Source organism: Arvicanthis niloticus, chromosome 12, assembly GCF_011762505.2.
Source record: "Arvicanthis niloticus isolate mArvNil1 chromosome 12, mArvNil1.pat.X, whole genome shotgun sequence".
Taxonomy (NCBI): domain Eukaryota; kingdom Metazoa; phylum Chordata; class Mammalia; order Rodentia; family Muridae; genus Arvicanthis; species Arvicanthis niloticus.
The window spans coordinates 35,091,382-35,118,272 of record NC_047669.1 but is presented as its reverse complement, the minus strand read 5'-3'; the positions used below and the strand labels follow the sequence as shown (position 1 = coordinate 35,118,272).

Sequence of the window (26,891 nt, the reverse complement as noted above, 5' to 3'; positions counted from 1 at the left end):
TAAATATTTATTTGGTGCTTACTACCACAACATACTGTGCTAGTCCTGGGAACAATGAATCAAACAGAAACCTCCCTGCACAAGGACTCTAGTTCTGCTTTGTAAAGATCTATGTGTTGTAGGTTTGTGGGCACAGGGTTGAATAGGGCGGAGCTCAATGAGAAGAGTCACAGAGGAGGGATGAGCTGAACCTCATCAGGTAGATAAAGACTTTAAACAAAAGACTAAGTCAGAAGGGTCCCATAAATAGAAGGGATGGTGGTTTAGTCTGTAAAGTGCTTGCCTTGCAAGCTCAGAACCTATGTTTAACTCCCCAGATGCCGGGTAACAAAGGCCAGGCATGGTAGCCTGTGAGTCAACAATAGCAGATCTTATTGTAAAAACCAAGACAGCATGTGAAGAATAACAGCCTAGGATATCCTCTGACGACATGGGCAAACACACACACACACACACACACACACACACACACACACACACACACACACACGCAGAGAGAGAGAGGAGAGAGAGAGAGAGAGAGAGAGAGAGAGAAGAAGAAGAAGAAGAAGAAGAAGAAGAAGAAGAAGAAGAAGAAGAAGAAGAAGAAGCCCTTGAATAGTAACAGTTTGAAAGAAGCACAAGGTTAGGTGGATGACCTGCAGTTACTGGACTGCAACAAAACCTGAGAGCTTCACAATCCATGTACATAAACGTGTAGGCAGAAAAAAGGTCTCCAAAGTTCTTGAAATCAGAATAATCTTATAAAAGTCATGGATTAGTATTCAAACGTAGGGGCCGGGTGACAATATTTTGGAAAAGGGCAGGGGTGGGGCTGAAGATAAATATGGAAGACCGCTAAAGTTGGCTTTACGGTTCAGACAGGTGATAGAGAACATGGCCTTGCAATGCAGCAGAAGGGGGAAAATGAAACACGTAGCATCCACATGTCACAGTGACCACACAGCTGTCTTGGGGGAAAATGAGTCAGTCAGATATTCAATCTACAAGTATTCTAGAAGTGAGTCATGAAGAGGGGCTGGAGGCAGTGGGCAGAAGACTACAAACACATTGATTTTATGGGTGCCCATTTAATACACTCAATCATACAAAAAATATTTACTCCTAGTGTTGATTCAGGAAACCTAAGCTGCTTGTTTATATACGGACAGTAAGAAAATGATACCTGAAAAAAAAAAACCACATTGTTCTTCATTAAATTCTCGTGTGTCAGTTCTGTAGGAGACATCAGATTATGAAAGCAAAGCTACGGTGTAGCCAGGGTTTCCTAGTTTACCGTGAAATGCAAGCTTACTGTATGGACTTCTTATCAAGATGACAGCAATCCAAAGAGCTGTTTGTATCTACCCATTTTAGTTTTCCTGGGGAGAATACAGATGCACTATGACTCCAGCCTTTAGGAAAGGTGACCATTTCTATTTCTACAAAATAAGAAATACAGCAAGCACATGGTCTATGCCAGCACCATGCCAGGTGCAGACTATCCACTAGTTAGGTTATATTAATCTCAAAAGAAGCCTGGGAGAAATTGTGTCCCCACATTAGAGATAAGAAAGCAGCGTCAAGGAGAGGTTAATTAACTTGCTAGGGTCCTGTGGCTAGAACATACACAGTCAGGACTTTCATCAAAGGCTATTTCAGGAATTGCATCTACCTTTAAGGTCTGGGCTTGGAGCTGAGCAGGGACCTTGGAAAGTCCTTGTTCCATCTCCTTGCTAGTCTGCTAGAGCCAAGATGGAAATAAGGATGTCTATTCAAGTGTGGATTCAAAAGCTAACTAAAGATCAAGCAAACAGTCTTTCACACCCAGCAAGATCTGCCTTCTGAGCCTTCTCTGAGAGAGGGAGGCTCATCTTTCTTCTCTAGCCTACATTCCCTATTCTCCCGTGGATGTGAAACTGACGGGGTGGTACAGGTTAGCTGCTAGAGAAATAAGAGCATTTACTTAGTCATAATGTTCCACTGCAGTCAAATGTGAGGCATTTTAATCCCTGCTCTGACAAAATACCAACCGCAGACTTCGCTTACAGCACAGACAGCCCTACCATGCAAGCCAATGGTTTGGGAAAGGGGAGAAATGGCTCATGTCAGCTGGAATCAGAAGGGAAGGTAGGCTAGGAGGCAAGCTGTGCTGTAGAGCAGGCCTCTACACATACTACTCAGACATTTTGTTGAGAAGGAAGGTATAAGGTAAAGTAAAATAAAGAAAATTCAAATTACTTATGGCATTTAGCAGCCAAACCATCCGTATCCCTGCTTTGATTACCACACAGCAGACCTGCCTGGATGACCATCTACAAACCTAAAGTGAAGTTTGAATTCTAAGGCCTCAGTTTCACCTCCATTCAGCTTCTGCTTTTTAAGCTAAAAAGTTGCTTATTCTTGGTATAATGAGGGTCTTTCTTTCCTTCCTTCTTCCCTTCCTTCCTTTTTTTTCTCTTTCTTTCTTTCTTTCTTTCTTTCTTTCTTTCTTTCTTTTTTTTTTCTAAGTAATTAAAAACCAATTGTGTGTAAGGCTTTTGAGAGACTTGGTTTTATGCTGCATAACTCGGGACTGGGTTTCTAAAACCTCAAATTTAGCAACTCAAGGAAGAATAGTATCTATAGCATGTTTGAAAAAAATGTTTTGAAATGAAGTGATGGGCAGTTAAAAATAGAACTGAGCAACGTGCAGCTCCCCAGCTCCCGCTTCCATCCTTTTCATTGGGTTGGAGAGCGCCGAGCTTCTGCATTATGCACACAGGACACTGTGGCTGGAATTCTGAGGCTTCACAAGGAAGGGGAGTGCCAGCAAAGCCACCGTGAATGCACTGGCAGCTTTCCCCAATGACAATGTGACGCAGAAACAGAACGACCAGCAAACCTCACTGACACCTTATCACAGGAACCTGTCCTCCTTACACATGCCCACTCTCATCTCTGCAGGTTCTTCACCTTCCACACCTTCAACAGGTGCTTCCCAGTCCTCGAAACTTCAACTGAGCACCCGAGGACCATGAGGTGAGTTTAGCTAAATCTCAGTCTTGAAAACACTTTGAAATTAGAGAATGTGAAAATCTGTGGTCCAGCCTTAAGGCCAAATACCATTCATAAGGTTCTCCTTCTAAGAAAAGGTATCCCAAAATTCAGATAATTAATGTACAGATGAAATTTTGGAAAACCAGACATCCCTCATTAATTGTGGCTGTTTCCTGAAAAGTATGTTTGGCAAGTTCATAATCAAGGACAAAGGAGCTATGTGGGAAACTCAGACAGTAAGAACTGCCTTAAAGACACTGTGTTAAGTCTCAGACCGAAGGAGTACTCTGGGCAGCACACTTTCTCCCAGACAAATCAACTGTCAGCATTAACCACCCACAGGAAGAGCCTGGCTTCCTTCAGTACTTGAGAGATACCTGCTGTGCTGTGATTTGCTTAGGCAGTCCTTTACAAGTTAAGCCCATGGGAGGATAGTAATTCCATACATATTATTCTAGTTAGCAGGTGCAGCCTTCAATATATTGTGATATTAAAGAAGATGGGTCACCAGGTCCCCTCTCAGGGAAGGGCTTACCAAGCTGCAAGGAATGTGAACAGCAGATGGCCTGCTGCTGTCTGCATCCCAGGCTGTCTCACCCTGGAGCAAGGCCTTCCAGGGCAGCCTGCCTCCTGTGACTGAGCCAGGTGGAAGGCTTGTTCCAGGGCTCCTCCCCAGGATGTAGATCATGTATCACAACTAGACTCCTTTCTCTGCCCTTTCCGTTCATCACCATTGTTCTAATCGAATGAGCATCTCCCTGCTGTCCACACTGACTACTTCTTGAGAACATGACCCTTGACATGTCCTTCTCATTGGCCTTTCTACTTGCTTCATCTTACCAAAAGCTGGGAAAACACTGACAGGTTTCCAAATCCTGAATTGTGCTACTTAGTGCACTTTTACAGTCTAGGCTTCATTTTATTTAGCGAAAGGAACACACACACACACACACACACACACACACACACACACACGTTTCATACATAGTACACAGAAGCAACAACTACTATTGAAAAGATCTTTATGAAGACTAAATTACACCTTGCCTACAAAATTCCATATATATTATATACTCAGCACGTGTTCATTCACTATTATTGATTATTGAGTAGCTTCCACACACCAGGCACAGGTTTTCAAAAAGGCAGTACTGAACTCCTGCTATAGAGGAGTGTGCATTCTGGAGATGAGATAGACAACAAACAGGGCAGTAATTACTAAACTAGGACACTGGGTCTCTTAATGAAAAGAGGCAGTGTGAGAAGATACAGAATAATGTTGGAAGCATCCACAGGTTTAAAGTCACAAGTAAAGATAGCTAGCTGTCACCCACACCTTCCTAGGTTTGTAGTCACAAACACGTTTGGTGTACTGGTTTTCTTGATGCTATGGAGACCAGCAAGCTTACTGAAAGGCTATTTCTACTGTTTTGTGAGCCCACCTGCTGCATTAAATATAAGATCTTAAATCTATATTACTCACCTACACAGCAATTCTGTCTTGGGGAAAGAACAGCCTGAGCCATTAGAAGCTGGAGTCAGTCACAGCTGTCCCAGGCAGATGGCTTTAGTGGGCAATATGATAAGCCTGCCAGGTTTCTCAAAATATGAAAGGGTTTTTCTGTCTCATTAGTACTTCATGGTTGACCATCCACAAACACCTGGTGTTTAGATTTCTTCCTCCCATGAAAATGTCACTTAGTTTTAATTCCAAAGGATATATATTATGCAATCTTTGCCAAGTGAGCTAATATTTAAATAATTGATAAGCTCACATATAGGAGGAGGAAAACCTTTTTTTATATATCCTAATTTTGGTGACAAATTAAATTAGTGGCAGAGGCAAATTTAAGATACTTTGTTCTTAATATCTGAGCTATTTGTTCAAAGGAAAAGCCCACATTCACAGACTATTTACCCATCCACAGACATAAACAACACACATCAGTTTCTAAGAATAACTGTGAATTCATCTCTACTTTGTTTTCTTTCTTTTATAATCAAGTGTCCTCATCATCTCTAGTACACACACCAACTGAACACAATTACCACAATGCACTTGCTCCAGGTAAGACTCACATTAGAGTCTTAAACTTTGTTAAGCCCATTATGAGATGGAAAAGGCAAAGACCTGGACTTTGAAGACACATTTTAAACTTAGGTAGTATAATTTCTAACTTTTAAAATGTAAGTACCTTGAGGTTATAAATGTCAATGGTTACATCTATGAAAATAAGATAACATCTACATAAATACCTCAAAAGAGTAGAAAGTATCTTAAATAATTAGAATACTAAAATGATCTACAATGTAAGGTACAAACAAGTAACTGGAATTTATTTATTTGGACATAATATTATCTTATAGAATTTTAATCGATCAATAAAAGTACCCTTATTCAGCGGGAAATGGGGAAACTCGGGGTTTTAATCAGGGAGGAGGAAGGAAGCCAAAATCGAAGGTGAGAAAGTAAGAAGGGAATATAAGATGAAGAATGTTTGTTTACAGCCAAGAGAGGAAAGAAACCAATAGTTCTAACCAGCTTCGAAGACTGTGAAGCACAGCCATAGCCAACATGGCAAGATGTTCCTCAAAGTGTAAGAGTGGCACTCCTGTATTGGCAGTAACCAACAGCTCTCTAATTGGATTTAAGGTCCGAACAACAGGAAAGAAATCATGCCTGATACTGGAAACCTAGCAAACTATCTGGGGCTAGTGAAGTCATTGATTTTAGGAGAATTTATTATTACCACTTTACTAAACTAGCGTAGATCCTACCTGCATTCTAAGTACTTATCCTTATACCCACAGATAACTGTAGTTCCCAACCCTCACTAAAGAAGCTTTTCTTTACAACAGACAGAGACCATTACAGAAAATCAAAACCAAAGTGTAGAGAACAACTGGTCAGAGTACCAGCCAGTGTAGATACATCTGTAACATAACTCCTGCACCTAAGGAGAGGGAAAACTGCAGAACAGGAGACACAGAAACCGTAAGAGCCAGAGGACCAGGAAGCCTGTTGTGAAATGTTTTCTAGAAATGACAGGGAGGCATCATCCATAACACTTTAATATGGCTACCCAAATGAGACCCAAATAAGGACAACAATAGATATGCTAAGTGGAAGGAGAAATCTCACTGGCCTCCATCCCTTCACAAAGAGTTACAGGGAACTAAGGGATGCTGCGAGTAGAAGTCTTTCTCCAAGGAGAAGCTTGCTTATGGCTATGCAATAGTAAGTGGCTATTCTTAAAGTATTTTATATACAAACAACACTTAATGGACTTGGTTCTATTTACAGTTAAGCTTGTGTGTGTGTGTGTGTGTGTGTGTGTGTGTGTGTGTGTAAGACGATAACAAAGAAAGAGGCCAAAGACTTTAGAGGGAGCTAGGGAGGAGAGTCAGGGAAGGAGTTGGAGGAAGAAAAGTAAATGGAAGTAAATAATATAATTATATTTTAACTTAAAAAATTAAAAATAAGTTTATAGTATATTCATTTATTAAAGAAGTATTTATTCAATACTTTGTGTTTTATGAGAAATGTAAAAAAAAAAAAAGACACTTAACCCAGTGATGGGGGAACTTACAAATCAGAGATGCAAGGGAAACATGGATGACAAATGCTTTTAGCCAGCCTATAGTAAACATGTTCTACATGAGAGATGCTGTTTTTATAATGTTCAGCATCTAACTTGTAATCATAGAACTCTTATGAACACGTTAACACTTCCCAAGAAGCTTGGAGATTTCCCAAGTTTAGAATCTTAGTACAGAGCTTAAGTCATCCACTTGGCATAATCTTATATTCCATTTTAAGTTGAGACACACACATATGTGCATACTCATGCATGTATACCCACATGCACACACAAGCACACACACAGGGATTATAAGTACTGTTATCAATAACACTAAGGCAGTAAATAATTTAAAGAGATCATCTTGGGGTGCTCAAGGTAATTTTCAAATGAAACAAAAACTAGACCCAAACTAAATCCAATGTTTAATTATGTGTTTGCAAGGATGTGAGGATTCAGACATGAAAATAGAGGACCAATAAGAATATACTGCAGGTATACTTTTTCGAGAGTGCATAGGTATATACATTGTTGAAATATGATATACATATAAAAATGCAAAGCACCACAATGTTCATTTAAAATAGCTCATTGACAGTAAGCATACTATTATAGACTAGATTTATTTTGTAATCATAACAGAGAGAAACTTTCATAGAGCAATGCCTGACAAGGGAACAGAATTTATTTTATTTCATAGAAATACAACTTGAATTATTTTCCTACAAACAAAAGTCATCCATTCCTGGTCTACTTCAATGGGTAATAACGTGAAACAGAACAATTTATAGCTTTCCATAATTAAAAATGGCATCCAGCAAATACATTTTCAGTTTGCCCTAGAGGCACTGTGTGGGTTCTCTAGGCAGGAGGTAGTCTCACCCACCCTTCTAGATTTTATGTTTGTTATAATTGTAACATTTTATGTATAGGAAAAGAATTTTCATAACTAATTTGCAGGAGGCACACAAATACTGTCTGGCAAATGGCCAGATTTCCAGCAGAACACATGTGCTGATTGGTTAGCTAATGACACTTACCAAGCGATAGGTCTGAGCCTTTAAAACGTTGAGATCAATAAAGTTTTCTTCATTATCGGTCTCCTCTTCCTTTGAAAAATAAAAATATTACAAATTTAAAAACTATCATTTAAATATAGATTTCTAAATACATAATATCCGAAGCTATGCTGAACTTAATATGACTGACTCAGTAAAGCATATTCAAAAGTCTAATAAATATGCATAAAGTCGGGCACACAATTATTAACAGCTCATATGTTCTTTGAAGTTTTGATGGTGCCACTTAAAAATCCTGTTTCTGCAGACACTGAAAAAAGGAGGGAAAGAAGGGAGGGGAGGGAGTAATTGCTACAGTTCATTGATGAACATAAAAATAGACAAATAGGCCCAACTGACACTTGTGAAATACTGCAAGGTTATGGAATTCTGAGCAACAAGACTGAAATGAAAAAAAAAAAATGAAGGCTGAAAGACACAAGCCACTTCATTTCACCAGGGACAAGTACATGTAGATGCACTTAAAACAATGTTTACTTATGTGTTTGTATCTACATGTGTGCCTGTGCAAGCTACATGTGTTCCAGGGCTCAGGGAGGCAGAAAGTTGGGTGTCAGGTCTTTGGGAAGAGCAGCAAGGTTTTAGCCACTGAGCCATTTCTCCATCATTGAAAATGCATTTTTCATACTGTGTGCAAAGCACACTGGGTGCTCAAGCTTGTTAAGGTAATAAATGATAGTAATGTGTAGTGTTCAGCCCTCACATCCATTTTGAAGGACCACCCACAGGGAATCCAAACTGCTTCTCACCTGGGTGCAGTTGGTTGTGGGGGTATGGGTACAAAGTGACCCTTTGGGATTCAATCTGCTCTCAAAAAAAAGGGGGGGGGGTCTGTTGGCATATAAAACAAATGCCATTCTGGTGACATAGTAGATAAGAGTAATCTAACAAGAATATCTCAATTGCATGGACACTGGACATCATAATAGTGCCAACAAAACTTGGTCCTCGAGTCCTATGTAATTTTCTTGTAAACAGAAACACAAACAAACCAGGCAAAAAGTGAGTATCAGATACCAAACAGTTCTACAAGTAGGACTGTTCAAAGTTGCAGTGGGAGATTTTACAGATAACTTTTACCTTCAGATTTGAGAAATGTAAGGCAGTGGTCTTGAAATGTGATGCTGAGACCAGTTACATTAGTATTGCCTGGGAACTTGTTGGAATGAAAATTCTAAGGTACTATCTGAGATCTATTCCACTAAGGTAAGACTTGAGAATATACCCCTAAACCTTGAAGAAATGGAAAGAATTCAGCAATACACAAGACAGTATAGATATACTCCATACACTCGGAAACATTTGTTTTTCTTAAGGTGGAAATAATAGGAACACAGAGGAACAGACACAGCTGACTTGTTTAGATACTAAGTCAATAAGCTTCTGAAAAGTGGCTTGACTGTATTCTGTGTTTGTACTATGTAACAACCAGAGTAATTCATTAAAACGCCAATGACTCATTGCTGTTTGAAGAAACAAGGTTACAGTAAAGTTATCATGACCTCATCAGTACTGTTTACACAGCTGAGCAGCCAACACTTGTGCTTTATTGAACACTAACAGGACAGAGCTTTAATAGAAGACCCTAGCATGAGCCATCATCAGTATATGGTAATGTTTCTCTCATAGCCCGAATTCACTGGTTCAGGAATTAAGGGCGGCAGACATTAGTGGCACCACTATTTCTAATTAGCCATTAGCAAAATCTTTACTTCTGGTTCCTGTGAGTTTATTATTATGTTAGCCTGCAGGTCCTCATTCCAAATGGAAGAACACTTCCACTAGGAGACATAATGGTGGCTCTACTGAGCTGCATGTTCGTACACTATTTGGATACTTTGGGCTCCTCACATTTCTGAATCAACAGGCAAGAGAAGAGTCACTGTGCTGGCAGGAATGACTAGTCCTGACTCAAGGGGAAATTACGCTACCACTACAACAGAAGCATGACTGAGGATGTCTGCAATACAGGCAACCCTTCAGTGTATCCATTAGTACTGCCACACTCTGTGATTACACTCAATGGAAAACCACAATGACCTAATGCAGTCAAGACTTCTGATGACCCAGACCCTATAGGAATGAAACTTGGCTAATTTACCAGCTAATCAACCACTTTGAGCTGAAGTGTTGAAGGCAAATGGAATACATGTGTGGTGAATGAAGGTAGTTATTAATAGTAGTTTATAACTACATAACTTCTTATAGCAATAAGAATCATAATCGTATTGTTATACATGTATCTTCTATGTTTGTTTGCAAATGTATTTTTCCATTTTATCACATTTTTCATAAATATAAGATACTTTGACTGTGTCATATAATTAATCAGAATTATGATCTTGCTATTGCCTTTATTTGAAGATTAAATGTGATTTAAAGGATGCCAGGCTGACAAGGGATGGAGGTGTGATAGCTAATTCTATGTATCAATTTGATTGCGCATGGGATGCTGAAACAATGTATTAAATATTATTCATGTGTCTGTGAGGGTATTTCTAGATGAAATAAATATTTGAATTAATAGAGTTGAGTAAAGTGAACTATATTTTCCAAGGTGGCTGTGTCTCATCCCACCTGAAAGGCCTGGGCAGGATGAGCACACCAACAGATTCCTGCCTGTACCTTCCTTGAAACCAGAACCTCAGTCTTGTCTTGCCTGTGGTATAAAATTCAGACAGAAACTCGAAGCACTGCTCTCCGTGCGGTCTTCCCATTCATACCGGAACTACGCCATCAGTTATCCTGGGGTCTAGCTTGTCAGGAGCAGACCTTGGGACTTAGCCCCCATAGTCATGTGACTCAGTTCCATGGAAAAACTTTCTCACAGTCAAGTTTGTTGTGCAGGCTTGTGATTCTAGTTAGAGCAGGAAGCTGAGGCGGAATAGCAAAGGTTAAAGGCCTGCCTAGGCACATGAACTCAAGGTCACCTTAACTCTGGGTAACTTGGAACGAGCCCATGTCACAAAGGCACTGTAGCGCAGCTCAGGGGAGGACAGGACACTCACGTGGTACGTGTGAGGCCTGGCTTTCAATCCAATCCCCAGCACTACAGGGAAGAAACAAAACCAAAACCAGAAACTTTCTTTCTAAAGGTGTGTGTGTGTCTCCGACTGGTCCTGCTTCTTAGAGAATCTAACATGTAGAAAAAGAACTTCACTTACTAAATAGTATGACGAGAACACTCAGAGGGAATTCAAGCATAAGCTTAAAAGAAAATGTCTTAAAACAAGTTAGGATTCTCAATGATTTCTCTCTGTAATTCAGAAAGCACAATTTCCTACCACCTCCTTGTTTAATTGGCACTAATTCCCTTCCTGCTTGTTACTAAAGATATGATCGCATCAGCATGAACACTCTGCATCACTGTCGATTTTACAAACTAATTGCCAGTGTGACCTGTTTTGATTTGGCACTTTCTAGCTGAAGGTCTCAAGTTTCTATAAAAGCAGAAGTTTGTCACAAATGATCTTTCCCATCCTTGATCCACACAAGCAGCTGAAACAGGATCGGTGGGTTCCTTGCAGGGCTTTGTAGGCACCCAACCCAGCGTTCCTTAGCAACAATGCCAGGGGAAGGAAGAGAGAGGATCTCAGCCTGGGATGAGGAGGTGGAAGAAAAAAAGGGGGACACGTCAAGCAGCTTGACAAAAGCAAACAGGTTCCAGGGCACCTGCTCTGGGGGAGGCCTGTGGTTTGGGCTTTACTTCCTGGTTTGTAAGAACAGTATAAAGAGGTCTTTACTTCCTGGTTTGTAAGAACAGTATAAAGAGGTGACTGTCTAGTTTATTTCCCTAATTTTATAAACACAACAATTCTGCTTTGAACTTTAAAAGATTCAAGGGTAAAAATAGCTAAGATTTTGAAAAGTTATGCAATATCCTAAGAGATTCTGTCAAATACTGAAAATCTGACACATACCAAATGAAGCCCAGTGAGCTGGAGCCATGACAGAGAGCAAGGAGAGACACCATCCTCTTAGCTTTCCCCTTCTGATGAACAGGCTTTTCCTTTCCTTTGACTAGTACTTCTGAGTGACAATTTGAAGTTGATATACTAGGACTAAGAATGGACTGATACACTATTAGTTATTAAAAAAGACAATGGAAATAACTAAATACATGAGAACACATGAGGATATTTTTTCTGATCCTGGATGGAAAGTCTATTGAATAAAGTCTAAACCTCTTTAAATGCCCAAATTATCTTTCCAGTTTATCTGAAGCTACACCCTACTCCACCCCAGATGCTCTGATTTTCTAAAAGTTCCTGAGTTAAACACAGCTCCTTCTTGCTTTCAGGTTTCAGAACATGAGCTATCTACTGCCTCCTACACAACAGGGTTTCAATAGCTGCATGCAGAATTGATGACTGCATTTTTTTTTGCCTTGATTTTAAAATTTTATCCTATTAAAAATATTTGTTTTAAACTGACTGGTTTTATTGTGGTCTAGGTTGAGAACCAGAGGCCAGACTTGACAATGGCTACATAGTGAGTGTCCTAGGCTAGCCTGGCTACAGTAAGATTCAGTCTTGGGGCTAAAAAAATTAGCAAAGTCATGCAGAATCATGTATTTTAATATAGCTAAAGGTATCCGTTATACTTCTAAAAATATACATTAAAATGCTTTAAAATGCTAGGAAATATTAAACAGCCTACCATAATTATTCTATTTATAACAAATATCAATATACTCATCTATTACATACTTTACATAGTGATGTCATGATGGCAGCTAATTTTGTAAAACAAAGCACAAATTGTCATTCTCATATCTGTAAATAAGTTGTATCAGCTATAAAAGATTCTGTTTGGATATAATCCAATTTATTTAATGGCTACTTATTAACTTGTAATATTAAGATAATTCAGCAACTAGCAAATTTATAGCTTATACTAGCTTATTTATTCTGAAATAAGAGTAGATTACCTACGGATTTATTTTAAAAAAACATGAAATCTTCAGTTGGTTTGTGACAGAAATATACTACATAAGTTCTTTATCCCATCACATGTCCAGTTCAGATTATGTGGACACTTCCTAAAGTACTCAGCTCAACTCTGACTCCCAAATCTGGGATCACAGGTATGGACCATCACATTCAGTCAAACATGAACTGAGTGCTATTTTTCTGTTCTAAGCTTTTTGCAAGTTATAGCTTTTTTAAGATCAAGCATGTTTGTTAGTAAACGTTATTCATATAACTGGCGATACACACACACACACACACACACACACACACACACACTTAGAACCTCTTCCAAAGTTGACTTAAGACCATAAATATCAACGTAAACAAAGGCCTAAGGACTGATGATGGCACAGAGCTTAGAAACAAAACACATTCCAGGAAAACAATGTAGGAGAGTTAGCCAAGGGAAAGCAAGCCAAAGACAAGGCTGTAGGGGCAGCTCGGCTACACACTTACCACAAATTCTTCATCCACTTTACTTAATGTTAACTCGGCATCATCTTCTGGAACAGTTTCTTCTTCTAACTCTTCCACTGGGTATGATGGCCTGAAATAACAAGATTTATCGAATGCTTAGAAATTTTTAGTAAGACAAAAAATGTCTTGTGAGGAATAGTAAAGATGCTTTCATGTGGGACTGTTCCCTTGGTTAACTTCCAGTGAATCTATTGTTTCTTCCCCAAAACTGCAATGTTTTAAAAAAAGCAAAGACATCTACCACTAAATGTAAAAAACACATTTACAAAAAAAAAATGATACCGAATATACAGTTATCTGACAAGTTCACTCACACACACACACAAAACACATAATATCACATGCATTACATTCCACTGAACAGCAGATCTACAATTAAACTCTCAGCCTATGACTAAAACACTAGGGGCATTTCTATTGTTTGCTATATAATACTATAAAGATCATATTTGTACATTTATTACCAGCCGGATCTTTCAAAATAAATTTGTCCATGTGGAATTGCTACGTCGACAACTTTGTACATGTTATGTATTGTTTTACCAAATTGCCAAACTTGGCTTCCAAAATGCTATTCTAATTTGTACTCCCAAGAGTACTGAGGAATATCTTGGAGGAATTGAAACATCTCTGTTTCAATATTCTTACCAATATGCATAAAATAATGTATGACAATAAAACAAGTGAAAAATATCAGTTTCTTTGAATTTTTTAAGCATAAAAGTGATTGAACAACTTTATATATTTTAATCGATGACTTTTTTAGTGAAACACTATTTACACTCTAACTTTTATAAATTAAGAAAGTTAATGTTTACCTAATCTAATATGTTCCCTAGTTTCACTACTTAAAATCACGAATAGTGAAGACTGTTAATTCTTACTGGATAGATTTGGCAATAGTCAAGACCTTTGATTTAGTATTACATATTTAAAGTATACATCCCCTTGAGCCACACCTTCCTACATCTCTCTGATATTTTAGTATGTCTATAGTTTTAATTTTCAATTTACATCGCTCAAATATGCAGTATATTTTTATAGAGATAGCAAGCTTGATTCTTATTTTAAAGTCCAATTAGTAGTTCTAACACTAAAATGTTGGACAACCATTTCCCCCTTAAGATCTACTTATTTCCACATTAAAAATATTCAGACATATTTGCATTTATTGTGACAACTAATTCTAAAAACATATATCTCAAATAGTTTAACAAAATATACAGATTAACATGTAATAGGAAGGAAAAAAGTATTATGAATCAAATCAATCTTAATAAATTCCTCAATTTTCATGAGTTAGATTTAGATAATTGCCGGGCGGTGGTGGTGCACACCTTTAATCCCAGCACTTGGGAGGCAGAGACAGGCGGATTTCTGAGTTTGAGGCCAGCCTGGTCTACAAAGTGAGTTCCAGGAAAGCCAGGACTACACAGAGAAACCCTGTCTCGAAAAACCAAAAAAAAAAAAAAAAAAAAGAAAAAAAAGATTTACATAATTATCTCAAAAAACGAAGTTCTTCTAAAAATCATTTCACATAATTAGGAATAAAAATAACCTATAAATAAGAAAGTGCTGTGTAATTTATATACTACACAGGTGATAGAGTTTCCAACATTTATTACATTTCAAATGTTTTCCTTTCTTCTCCATGTATATACGGTTCCTACAAATTATCCAAGTCAAAAATGCATAGGCCAAGACAAAGATTTTACTAGAAACAACAGAAGTACAAATTGAATAGCGGTTGAAACAGTAATGGCTTGCAATGCAACAATGATACACTGAGCTATGGATTTAGTAACTAACAAACTAGGGCAGCACATCATGTAATTGATCTTCTCTTGAAATCTAAGCAGCACTGTTAGGGACTGCAGAGTCATTCTTTACAATGAACTGAATAGAAATGTTTGGGTTGAAACAAAGGAAACTGCCATGTTTTACCTTGAAAGTTAATGGGTGCCAATTATTGAATATGCTTAAATCATGTAAGTTTTAATGTTTTGAGATTATACTATTCCCCAGCTTTCTTTCTTCCCTTCCATATACCCACCTCCTTGTTCTCTTTCCAATTCAGTGCCTCCTTTTCTTTCATTGTTGTTACATACATATGTGTATAACTATTCCTAAATACACACAAATGGCTTGTTAAGTCTGTATGTTTCTTGTATATACATACCTACACACACACACACACACACACACACACACACACACATTTTCAGAAGTTTCAGAAGTAGTTCCTAAACGGAAGTAGATTTTTATATAAATGTAATTGTTTATGTATTAATATATTAACAAGAAATAATATATACCTCTTTCTAGCTCCAGAAATTTGTCCAAATCTAAAAACCAATGCTGTCATATTTTATTTGTATCATGTCCTACACTCTAAGATACAAATAAATAATATCTAATAATAAATAAAATCTAACCTATCAGCTTTCAAAAGATGAAATGTATATATTTTTATTATAACCTATAAAACCAAGTTTTTGATTTTATTTATTCATCAATATTTACTGAACATATATGATGAACTAAGTACAATGCTAATTACCAAAGAATACATATGATGAATGATTGGCAAGATTTGCAGCAACAAAGCTATACCTGTAAATTTTATTATAATTTAAATATTACTTTAGTATCATAAAAAATAAACAGTATGCTTTCAGATTAGAGAAAAGCTATGGACACCGTCCAAGAGGATGTCAAGTGTCTTCTTCAGTGTTATTCTTGCCACTGAGCAAGGGGAAAAGAAAGTCCCACACTCAGTACTATATTAATTTCTTTCCACTTAAATATGAAGCCTTCAGTTACCTCGACATGCACACACCATGGTTGTGGGTATAAATAAATACAAGCATAGAGAGAACTTAGAAAGTTTTTCCAAATTGGCAAGGATTACAATAATTACAAACAGGAGAGGCACTGGAGTGGATGACATCATTTCAGAATAGATTTGGAAAACATCCTGATCTTGTCTATACTTACTCTTTAGTGTCACTGTCAGTTTAGATCAGTCAGCTCTTGTCAGTTTAATTAAACAGTTTTGCACTTCAGAAACAAACAAAACCAACCAAACAAGAAAACCCATTAAGTCCATAATATCAATATTGCCTGTGAGGTAACAGTTACCTTTTCCAAGTGAAACCAACATATTTTAATGCTTCTTCAGCTAAACAATCCAGAACATAGCATACATGTTCTCCATAGCCAGACTTTAATTTTGAAGGAGGGAAATCTGCAGTCCTCCCCTGAAAAAGATAAAGACATTATTTGTTAGTTACATTCTAGAGGTCAAGAGTGTTTCAGCAAAGAACTACTGAGCACGCGTATAATTTTTCCCACTTTCAAATGACACGATAAAGGTAATCCCTTTAGTCATTCATTTCTTAAGTCTTTTCAGTTCACTGATACATTTACACAAAGGAAAATACAGACATTTTATGTTCAAAGTACCAAATCAAAAGGCACTTAGACCCCCATTGCACACGCTTCCCAGACCTCTCAGGTCCACGCACCCTCAGCCCAACCTTATGACCACCTCAGGCCTAGCTTGGTCAAGAACTAGGATTCCCATAGCTATGGAGACTGGGACATGTAAGCTCAACACTGCTTCTCCGTGTTCCCCATCACACCTGAGGAAAACCCAGAGGCAGACTGGAGATCTCTGTAACCATGTTCAATCTAGAAACCAGCAAATCTTTCTTCTGTTGTTTTTTAATATCTTAATTGACTGTCTCTGCTTCAAAGAATGTACTGTACCCTACATACAGGACCAAAGACCTAACTTTCTATAATTTCAAAAATATAAGTAAATAAAGGTAGTTGCATCATAGCAGGGAAACAAATCATCAGTGAAAAATAATCAGCAAAACTACTGGCATGGTAAAATGCATTTTTAAAAAAAGGATACAGTGATTCACTTATTGAAACTTAGCAACCCGTGTTGAAAACCCGTGTTTCCTTTCCCCAGGAAAAGTCAGAAACGAAAGTACAAGTGAGAAATCCTAACAAATCCAAAATCCTTTCAAAGTACGTTGTTTGCTTTATACTCTGAATCACCCCTTGAGGGGAAGAGTTAACCAACTCCCTAGGAATTTACTTTTGAGGCTTACAAAACTTAAGAAAATTATTATCAGTCTGGCGTAAAGAGAGTCTATAGTAACATTTTTAGAAGTAGAATTCATCTTACATACGATATCAAACATTCTAGGGAAGTCTTAACTTCAAAATAAATCCAAAAATTACTAATACCCATCAATTATCTGTCGGCTACTCTTCCAGAAGAGTCATCTAAAAGGCTAGCACCTGTTACTGAACTGTTTCTATTGAAATCCGCAGTTTGAGAACTTGGAGAAGAGAGCATCTCACTTACAAAAGAGCGAAGCTCAGAGAGTATATTAGATATAGTTGCATTGGGATCGTCGTATTCTTGAGGCTGCTCAAAGGCACGGCCAGTTTTGTTGATCAGCCACGCAGCAAGAGTGCAAAACATGTAGAACTGCTCACCGGGGTTGGTAGGCAGAGCAAAGTAGTGTCTGTTTCAAAGCAAGGGAGGATTGGATGCGTGAGCTGCAGCAAGTCAACAGTGAATAAGTCACACAAACAAGTCCTAAGTTGCTCCCTTACCCCTCAAGCAGCAGCCTTCATCAATACTCTTGGACTATCCAGTGATTCATAGCACTCACAAAGTTTTGAACCAGCATCAAGCGACAATTCCTACACAAAATATTTGATCAAAAAAACCCACAACCAGGGAATGGAAGGTAGTAATTTTTGAGAATGATGACATGAAGCTTTGGTCAAAATCAATTAACTGATTATCAGTAAGTTCCCCTACAAGTGGCAACTGTAGATCAGGAGAATCTTGGAATTTAGGAGACTAGTAACATAACATGTTCTTACTGTTTGTAGCCCATCAAGCTAAGTCAAGCAGTTGTTTTCATCTTAGCTGCGGATTCAAATCAACTCCTTAACCTGCTGCCAGGAGCTTCCCTCAGTCCTGCATAACCATAACTTTTGGAAGTGGAAGCCAACACAGGTACATTTCAGAGGTTCCCAACTTAGACGGTCCAGGGTTGCAGAAAGGACCAAGAACCTCTGTCAGGTCCTCCTGCATCACCACTGCTGAGTTTTGCCAGTTCCATTATTGTATTAAATACAGTCCCATGAAGGTATGATTGATACAGAGCTATGGAGGACATAAAAGGTCCCCAGTACCATTCAAAACGTTGACTCAGAGATCTGCTTTGCTTTCTTTATGAGGCTATTACTATTACTAATATAAATATATATACACATATATGTATATATATATATATATATCTTAAGAGACTAATGACATCATGTTTTGAAATATATATACACATATATGTATATATGTATGTATATAAAACTAATGACATAAGAATCAGTGGTCTATACTTCTATTTTCTAAACTTTTTCCATCCAGAAAGTATATATGTTCAGGCATAGGCTTACAAGGCATTTACCCACAATAATTGTTTATTCCTTATCAATTGTTACTCCTCAAGGACAGAGGAAGGGACTCTGACAGATACTGTAGGCCTGTAGTGGTGATTGTCAAGCATAAAAGTACATCAGAATCACCCAAAGGGGTTGAAAAAAGAGACAGTTTGTCTATAGAACTTCTGGAAAGGCAGACCTGGACAAGAGTCTTGGAAACTTCTTTCTATATTCCCAGGGGATGCTTACTTGCTGTTCTGATGGGGACACCTTGAACTACTGGCTAAAATATCTCCACACAAATCCACGGTACAAAGTATCTCACTCAAGCTTTAAGTTTCAGTACAGCAAAGTATTACTAGGAGTGTAAGGCCATTCTCCCTTTGTTTGACAAATACATTTGAAAGACATTTTTATCAACATCTAAAATGTTGGCCATCTATATTATTATGACCAACTTATTTTAAATAATAATCCCAATCTTAAAACTTCTATTATGGATCAGGATCAAGAAGATCTTTCTTCTCTAATTTTTCTCATTTTACAGACTAACTTGGCATTGTGGATAGTTTTTATACAAGCCTAAGAATCTTTCAGACCTGTCTGGAAGAGGGTAAGAGCTCAAAACTGCCAAGAGAAATTATATGAGCCTACCCATAGATGTAAAAGAAAATACAAAACAAGAATTTTTAAATCTCTTCTTACACAATAAATACAAGCTTTAAATAGAAGGAAAAGTAGTAAAACAGTTATCACTAAGCCACCACGATTATAAGAGGGAGTTTCGTCTATCACTCTTGGCAACTAAAGGGATATTCCAAACTTTTCCCACCTCGGCAAGCACGGCGGAACTTTAGGTCCTATAATGAGAGCCATTCCAACTTTACTTCATTTGCCTTCTCCACTTTCCAGTTTCTAAGAGTATTGCTGCAAAAGCATTAAGTCGTTTGAACCATAGTAATTAGCCCACAAGTTAATTTTCTACATAAAAAGTGCTCCTTAGTAAGGTCCTAAAGTATTCACAGTTGTCAGTTTCAAAGTCTAACAAAGGAAAACAGAAACTAGGAAGAGACCTAAGCAATAAGGTCACTCATCTCTAGGGATCTGTTTTTCTACCCTTTCTACTTTGGGTATTTTATTACATTGAAAACAAGATTTGTGTTTGGTAGACGGTGCGTGTCTGTTTTAAAGAATGGACAGGATGTCTTCTCCCTGTCATTACAAAACTTGTTTACTTTCTCCACGAAATGCTCAAGTCTGAAAATTCCACCTTCCTCAGTGCAGAAGTTCCCTTCCTGAGCAAAGAAGACAGAGGAAGGGATGGATGTGCGGATCCCCGCGCGGGGTCTTCGCCTCACCTAGGGGGAAGCGTCCCCCTGGGGCCCAGCCAGCAACCGGCGCTGGGGGCAAGGCACGCACCTGGACGGGGGCTTCAGATTGCTCTTTCGGAGTAGCTCCTCTTCGTAGCGGAGCAGCTTTAGCTTCTCCACTAAGTCTTCCATCACCACGAACATGTGGTAGGCCGCTCCCGGCCCGCGCTCCACCACAGCCTCCCCTGCGCCTTCCCCGCGAGCCCGAGACACCCCATCATCCAAGCCCGACGGCGAGATCACCGCGGCCGCGGCAGCCATCGCTGCTCAGACCCCCAGCGCCCGGCTGGGCTCCGGCCAGAATCTCTGCGGCCTCCGCCGTTGGCACCGGGCAGACCGCACAGTCGCCTCCGTTACCAGGCGACCGCAGGGCAGCCGGTCACCACGGTAACTAGACCCCGCCTCCTTCGCTCTCAGACGTCCTCTCTAAATTCTAGCCAACCAAAACTGGATTCCGACGTGACGCCACGCCTTGCCGGTCCCTAGCCTAGGAAGTAGCTCCGCCCTGTGGGAGTGGCGTTTCTTCCTCCGCCCCTTCGGCGGCTCCCGCTCGCCTTAAAGGCACAGAGTACCCCGATATTTAGCGCTGCGTGCTCAGTAGAGCCAAGAGGACAACAGGATCTGGTATTCTGCCCAGGGCTGCTGAATGAGTGGACATCTGGTCATCTAGGTAGCAATTCAAAGGACTGAAACGAAGCGGAGCAGAGTGTTGGAGGCTATGCTTGCCCAGTGATTCTTGTTTTATTTTCTCAAAGTGGAAAGTGGTAAAACTCGCTGTCCTTAGGTTCACATTACCTCAGAAATTCCACCCACAAGACTGCTAGTCTATTTCTTAACTTAATTGTTTATTAGGTAGTGCTAGACTTACTACTATATTCTAAATAAGACTTGAAGTCTTACAAGGATCCTATCTCACTCCAATATTAGGAAACTGGTTGCTTGGATGAGGGCAGCTTGGGAAAGGATTTATACTACACACACATTAGCCTCAGTCTGTTCCAAGCCCATGCAGATGTAAATTCTTGGTTACTAATGAAATCCGACAAAATATAATACCTGGAAAGGAAGTTCTGCATTGCAGCACTTACATTAGATAAGAACATTTCTGCTATTACATCTGCAGGTATTGACTTAGAAAACACATGGAGACAAAACTGACCAGGGATGTGACTTATTTTACAGTTCAAGAAAAGTTCTGCATCGGGCAATCTCCCTAACAGTTAAAAGTAAGAAGTGAAACGAAGAGTAGTTGCCCAGCTACTGCTTAAGATAACTCAGAAGCAAGAGGTCTAACATTTGTGGGATTAACCCTGTGCCTGTCAAGGGGTCATCAGCATCTTGCATCACACCCTTAAAAAATGTAGGAGATTCATAGTTTTGACATAACTAAAATCTGAAACACATGTAAAACTTGTGATAAAATGAAGCGTATATCTTTCTAACCAGCCTTGTTTCTAATTCTAATAAAGGTATTAGAATGAAAAACAATTCTATTCATCAAATAAAAGACACACATAAAACTACTGATTTATGTAGAAAATAAAATGAAAAGAAATCTGAGGATAATTGGATAATTGCATTTTTTTGAATCAGTCTTTTTCTCTTCTCTGTCTGTCTCTCTCTCTCTTTGTGCATGTGTGAAATAAATGTGTGTGTGATCAATGTGTATGCATATTCATCTGCGAGTGGGGGTATGCACATGCAATGGTTCCAATGTGGAGGTCAGAGGACAACCTTCTGTGTCAGTCCTCAACTATTACTTTGAGACAGGCAGATTTTCTGTAAACTTCTAAAGCAGCAGTTCTCAACCCTGTGGGTCACAAGACCCCTTTTGGGTGGCGTGGGGGGGGTCACATATCAGATATCTTGCATATATATTTACATTATGATTCATGACAGTAGCAGAATTACAGATATGAAGTAGCAATGAAAACAATTACATAGTTGAGGTCACTACAACATGAGGAACTGTATTAAAGGTTCACAGCATCTTGAGAACCACTGGTCTAGGGGACTCTCCCATCTCTGCCTTTTATATTTCTGTAGGACTATAAATGCACACTATAGTTTTCATCTTTATATAGGTTCTGGGGAACTAAACTTAAGTCTACACACCTGTAGCACAGTGTTTACCCACTGAGCTGTATCCATAACCTGAGAATTGCTTTGTAAATAACATTGGCTTATAAATCATGAGCTAGTGGCTATTAGTAAAGACAAATGGAGAAGCTGAGTTTGCTTCTACCCTCCCCCATCAAATTAGTTTTTAATTTTCTTAGCTATCTTACAACAGTGACTACCCCCGGACATGACCATATCCAGTGACCATATATGTAAGTTTGGAGCTTTACAAGATGAAGATGAAGCCTTTTAGAAATAAAATCAGAGCCACAAACATTCATACAAACAACAAGCATTTCCTGGCTTTTTAAATGAAAGGCTCTGGGGTAGTAGGGGCGGGTATTCACTTGGAGCAGGCTGCCTACCTAAGATGTTCTGACACTCTTGGAAGGTTACGCAGCACAGTAGGAAATAGTCAAATACTGCTTTCTGGATGACTTTCTATATTGTATATATTTTAACTTGGGGGGAAAATAATACTTTTTTTCAGAATCCAGCCATTTCTTTCCCTGACTAGGCCTGGTTTGCAAGCAAGTAAAGAATTAGTTTTCCATTGAAAATGTGAAGAAGAATAGAAAGAAAGAAATAAAAGAAAAGAAAAGAAAAGAAAAGAAAAAAAGAAAGAAAGAAAGAAGAAAGAGAAAGGGAGCTAGGGAAGGAAGGACTAAAAGAAGGAAGAACAAAAGGAAGGAAGGATAAGCTATCCCCACTAATTCTGGCACATAGACAACAAAAAGAGAAAATTCAATACTTCACCACATTATGGCTTTCCAAAGGGGGAAATAGAAAAGACCGCAGAAATATCATTCAACTTTAATAAGCCCAGATGTTTTTACATGTCTTTATTTATCTGTAAGAGATGCCAACAAGCAAAAGCCCCTTTTTTGATGGAAGTAGTTCCCTTCATGAGAATATCCACTCATATCTTCTTCGAGTTATCTCAGACTTGTGGGAACTCCATACTGTATTTTTAATAACTTTTTTTTCTGCAAGACTAACCCTTTGACTAAGGTGTTAGATAGAGCTGAAACAGATTGGAATGTGGCAGTAAGTACATACTTCTCGTAAAGACTTATCCTCACAGGCCTCTTGACCACTGTTTGTGGTCAGGCTTCAGATCATTTCATTTCTTACACATCATCTATGAAATGATTGGAAGCAGTTTGTAAGACTTTGAAAAAGCCTTTCTATGTCTGTATGCAAGCTAATCTCAGAAAACTCAACAGAATCCGAGCCAAAGCTGGTTTAAGCTAAATGGATTTCCGTGAAAGGTGCTTAGCAAAGCTGATAGCAAAAGGGAGAAGTTGAAAGATGGAGGGAGCCTCCCAGTACAGGGAATGAGTCCTGCAAGATTGGGCGGGCTTAAAAAACAAACTCTTTTTTTGTTAAGCCTGTCTAGTGAGAGGGTTTGCGGTCCTGAAGAAAGAGCCCTCCTGACGGTAGTAATGGTTTGAACAGAGGCATAGATTAGCTATAGTGGGAATTTGATACATTCTCTCTGGGTGCACATAATCTGCTTGCCTTCTGCCATGAGTTGAGACCATCACAAGAAGCTACTTAAACAGGTATGCCATCCTCTTGGACGTCCCAGACTTCACAATCAATCTTTCTAAGTTTCTGAATCTCAGATGCTCTGTTATAGCAACAGTAATCAACTAAACTAAAATACCTTTTTTCCTCCAGCAAGTGCTCAGTATCACTCATAGGAAATGCTAAAATGTCAGAAAAATCACTAATTAAATAAAATGTCTTTGCAATTGAAACCATAAGGCTGAAAACATTATTTATTTATTTATTTATTTATTGGTCCTCTTAGGTTATATGACTAGGCCTAGGCTGGAGAATTAAATTACGCACCGATAGCTTAAAGAAGAAAAGCACACACATTTTCTTTAACAGCATTCTGTGAACATGGAACCCTGCTTAGAAAGCAGCAGTTAAGATCAAAAGCATATACACTCTCTGATTTTTTATTAATATAAATGTGAATGATACATTTGTAGCAAAGTGGAAAGAGAAAGGAAAATTAATTCAAGCTTCTAAGGGTGATAAATTGTAGGATAAGAAAATGTGTGTTTAAAACGAATGAAAGATAAATGCTGTTTTAATATGTTTGTCTATACACATCCATATCAGCAGCAACTTCTAATGTCCAGTAATAAAAGCATGATTCTCCTCTTGGTATAGGAAAGAAACTGTCTCATGGAAAACTTCAGATCTGCTTTTAAGTAGTAACTGATGTCAGAGAGAGTGCCTGTGTCTGATATTTTGCAAGTGCCACCCACTCAAACAAATCAATATTCAACATCAGTATCTGGGCAGAAAGTTTTAAATTCCTTCAGTCTGGTAAGTGCTGCGAAAATTCTGGAAAGGAAAAAGGTCATATTCAAATGGTGAACGTTAGAATGATTCCCGAAAGCAGGATGAAAGCATATAGCTAGTGCACTGTGTTCTACATCTGGACCCAAGGATAATGTGAGTGAAGGAATCCAAAGAATTTAGAAAGGAGCTACACAGAGAGCTCAGAGTTTCCCACCTATCATAGACAAACTAAAAGAAAGTTACTGCGGGCAAAGAAAACAAACAGAAAAGTCAATTCCCAAAAATGTGTAAGTTTGGAAATAAATCTATTATTTTAATTGGGAAAAAATGCTTAAACTTTACTGAACTCTAAATGCAAAATATATTTTTTATGAAGGAGAAACTCAGTGGTATTGCCAAGGTTATGAACTCTAGTTTACTCAAAGAACACTAATCGGTGCTTTATGCATGAGAGTATACTTTAGAGAAATACAAGAAAGGAACTAGTTGCCTAATAAAAGTGCAGCTTTTTATCACAGAAGTAAGTAGGAATGGCCTAGAAATAGACAAATAGACATGGAAATTCAGTAGACTGACGAGGAGGGGAAGGATGAACTTAGTCACAGCATGGTAAGAAGCTATGAGCCATCCACATAGAGACAAATCACATTCTATTTCTAAATTACTTTGTTTAAATTCCCCTTGTATCGAAGACACCATTATAAAGTATATTTGTTATATTCAGAGGGAGGCAGAGAATTGTTCACGTTGGATTTTTATAAAAATAAAAAAAAATAATAATTGAAAAGGCAATCTTATTATAATTTAGTGTCAAAGGTACGAAACCAGGAGTAGGTAATAACCAAGGAAGAAAGATGTTTGTGATCCATATAGAAAAAAAAAAAAAAGATGTCCATGGGTTAGTCTCTAAAGGACACAAAGTGATCATTGCAAATCCATGTTAGGGAACCGTAAGTGATCTAGATTTGTGTTTCCTGAACTTGATACCATTAACATTTTAGACTGATGGTTTCTTGTTTTGTGCATCTGTGTGGGAAGTGTTCCATTCTGTAGACTTTTGAAAATATATCTGGATACTACCCACTAGACTGAAGTAACTCTCACACTTGTTTTGATGACCAAAAAATGGCTCTAGATATTGTCAAATGGCCTTTAATAACGTGTGTTTAGAGAGATTGGGGGAAGGGTCACTTCTGGTTGAGCGCCAATGTCCAAAATGCATTTTGACGTTGCAAAAGGTTTGTCATTGCAAATGGCTTTTAAAGGGCTGATAACCAAAGGTTAAATGAATGCCTCTTATGCACAGAATATTGGAAATAGAAAATTCACCTGCTCAAAGACAGGGCATTTTTGTCATGCAAGAATTTGTTTTGCCATGAGCATTGATTTTGTAACGATTTGAACATTATACATTTGTGTGAGTTCTCAGTGCTTTAGGATGACCTTTATGCACTAAAGATAGGTCTGCAGCATATTAGTCTTACTATTTAAGAGACTTGATTTAGTAATGTATTAAAGTTCAAATTTGAACAGTGTTATTCTGAAGTTTTTAGTATGTTATTCAAATCTTCTTCAGTTTACAAATGCAGATTTGTTACCACCAAACATAAGGGGCGATTACTATATATATATTAAACTATTCTCAAATTTGCTCAACTTGTTTTAATGGTATGTGGCAAACTGATTCAGATACTGATAACTCTTCTCAGACTGCAAGTAAAAAAAGAGAGAGAAGATAAGTTCTATTAAATATTCTTACACACAAAGGTGGGTGTAAAGCTAATTTTTAAATAAAGTTAGTTACAACTATGGTCTGAATATGTACCCACCAAATCATGTTTCAGACTTGGTCCTTAGTGCGGCACTATTGGGTGGCAGACTCACATGGGAGGTGTTTAGATGAGCTGGGGGCAGCCCTCCAGTCTCACAAATGAATTAATGTCTAGTAGAGAAGAGGTGTACTCTGTCTGTTCCACTCTAGTGTACTTGTTCTTCCGTCTTCCACTATAGTGTGATTCACCTGAGGGACCTTTCCAGATGTGGGTGCCCTAGTCTTGGATTTCCCAGGCTATAGAACTGAAAGATTTATTTTAATTACCTAATCTCAGGATTGTGTAACAGCAGCAAAGAATGGATTAAGTTAATATACATCCAATACATTTAAATCACAAGTTAGTTTGTTTTCCCAATATTCCCAAACTCCATCCATTAGATATTTTGATATTAAGTATGTGCAGGTAATTTTTAGCATAATCATTACTACTACGTGTTTGATTTTTATTTATTATTGTACTCAGTGTCACAACTTTCAATGAATGAAATATGTTCACTCTTGAAAACAAATTGTCATTTAAACTGCGACTTAGAGTTTCCCATCCAGTGGGCTGAGATTCCTGGGTTTAATGTAGAAGAGATTCTTGCCCAAAGCACCAAGCCCTAACTGCTCTATTTCCCTGAGTTAGGAAAGGAAATGAT

General features: G+C 38.3%; 1 protein-coding gene across 1 annotated transcript in view; it reads right to left on the bottom strand.

The window, feature by feature from the left end:
* The window catches only part of Ift57 (intraflagellar transport 57), a 54,216-nt gene extending 33,839 nt beyond the window's left edge, over nt 1–20,377 (bottom strand). The window contains exons 1-5 of the mRNA XM_034515768.2: nt 20,023–20,377; nt 17,513–17,675; nt 16,270–16,388; nt 13,108–13,198; nt 7,640–7,708 (exon numbers count right to left, since the gene is read on the bottom strand). Coding sequence (XP_034371659.1) covers nt 7,640–7,708; nt 13,108–13,198; nt 16,270–16,388; nt 17,513–17,675; nt 20,023–20,234 — 654 coding nt within the window. The 5' untranslated portion in view covers nt 20,235–20,377. The remainder of the gene's footprint in view (nt 1–7,639; nt 7,709–13,107; nt 13,199–16,269; nt 16,389–17,512; nt 17,676–20,022) is intronic.
* Between the last annotated feature and the right edge of the window lie 6,514 nt (nt 20,378–26,891).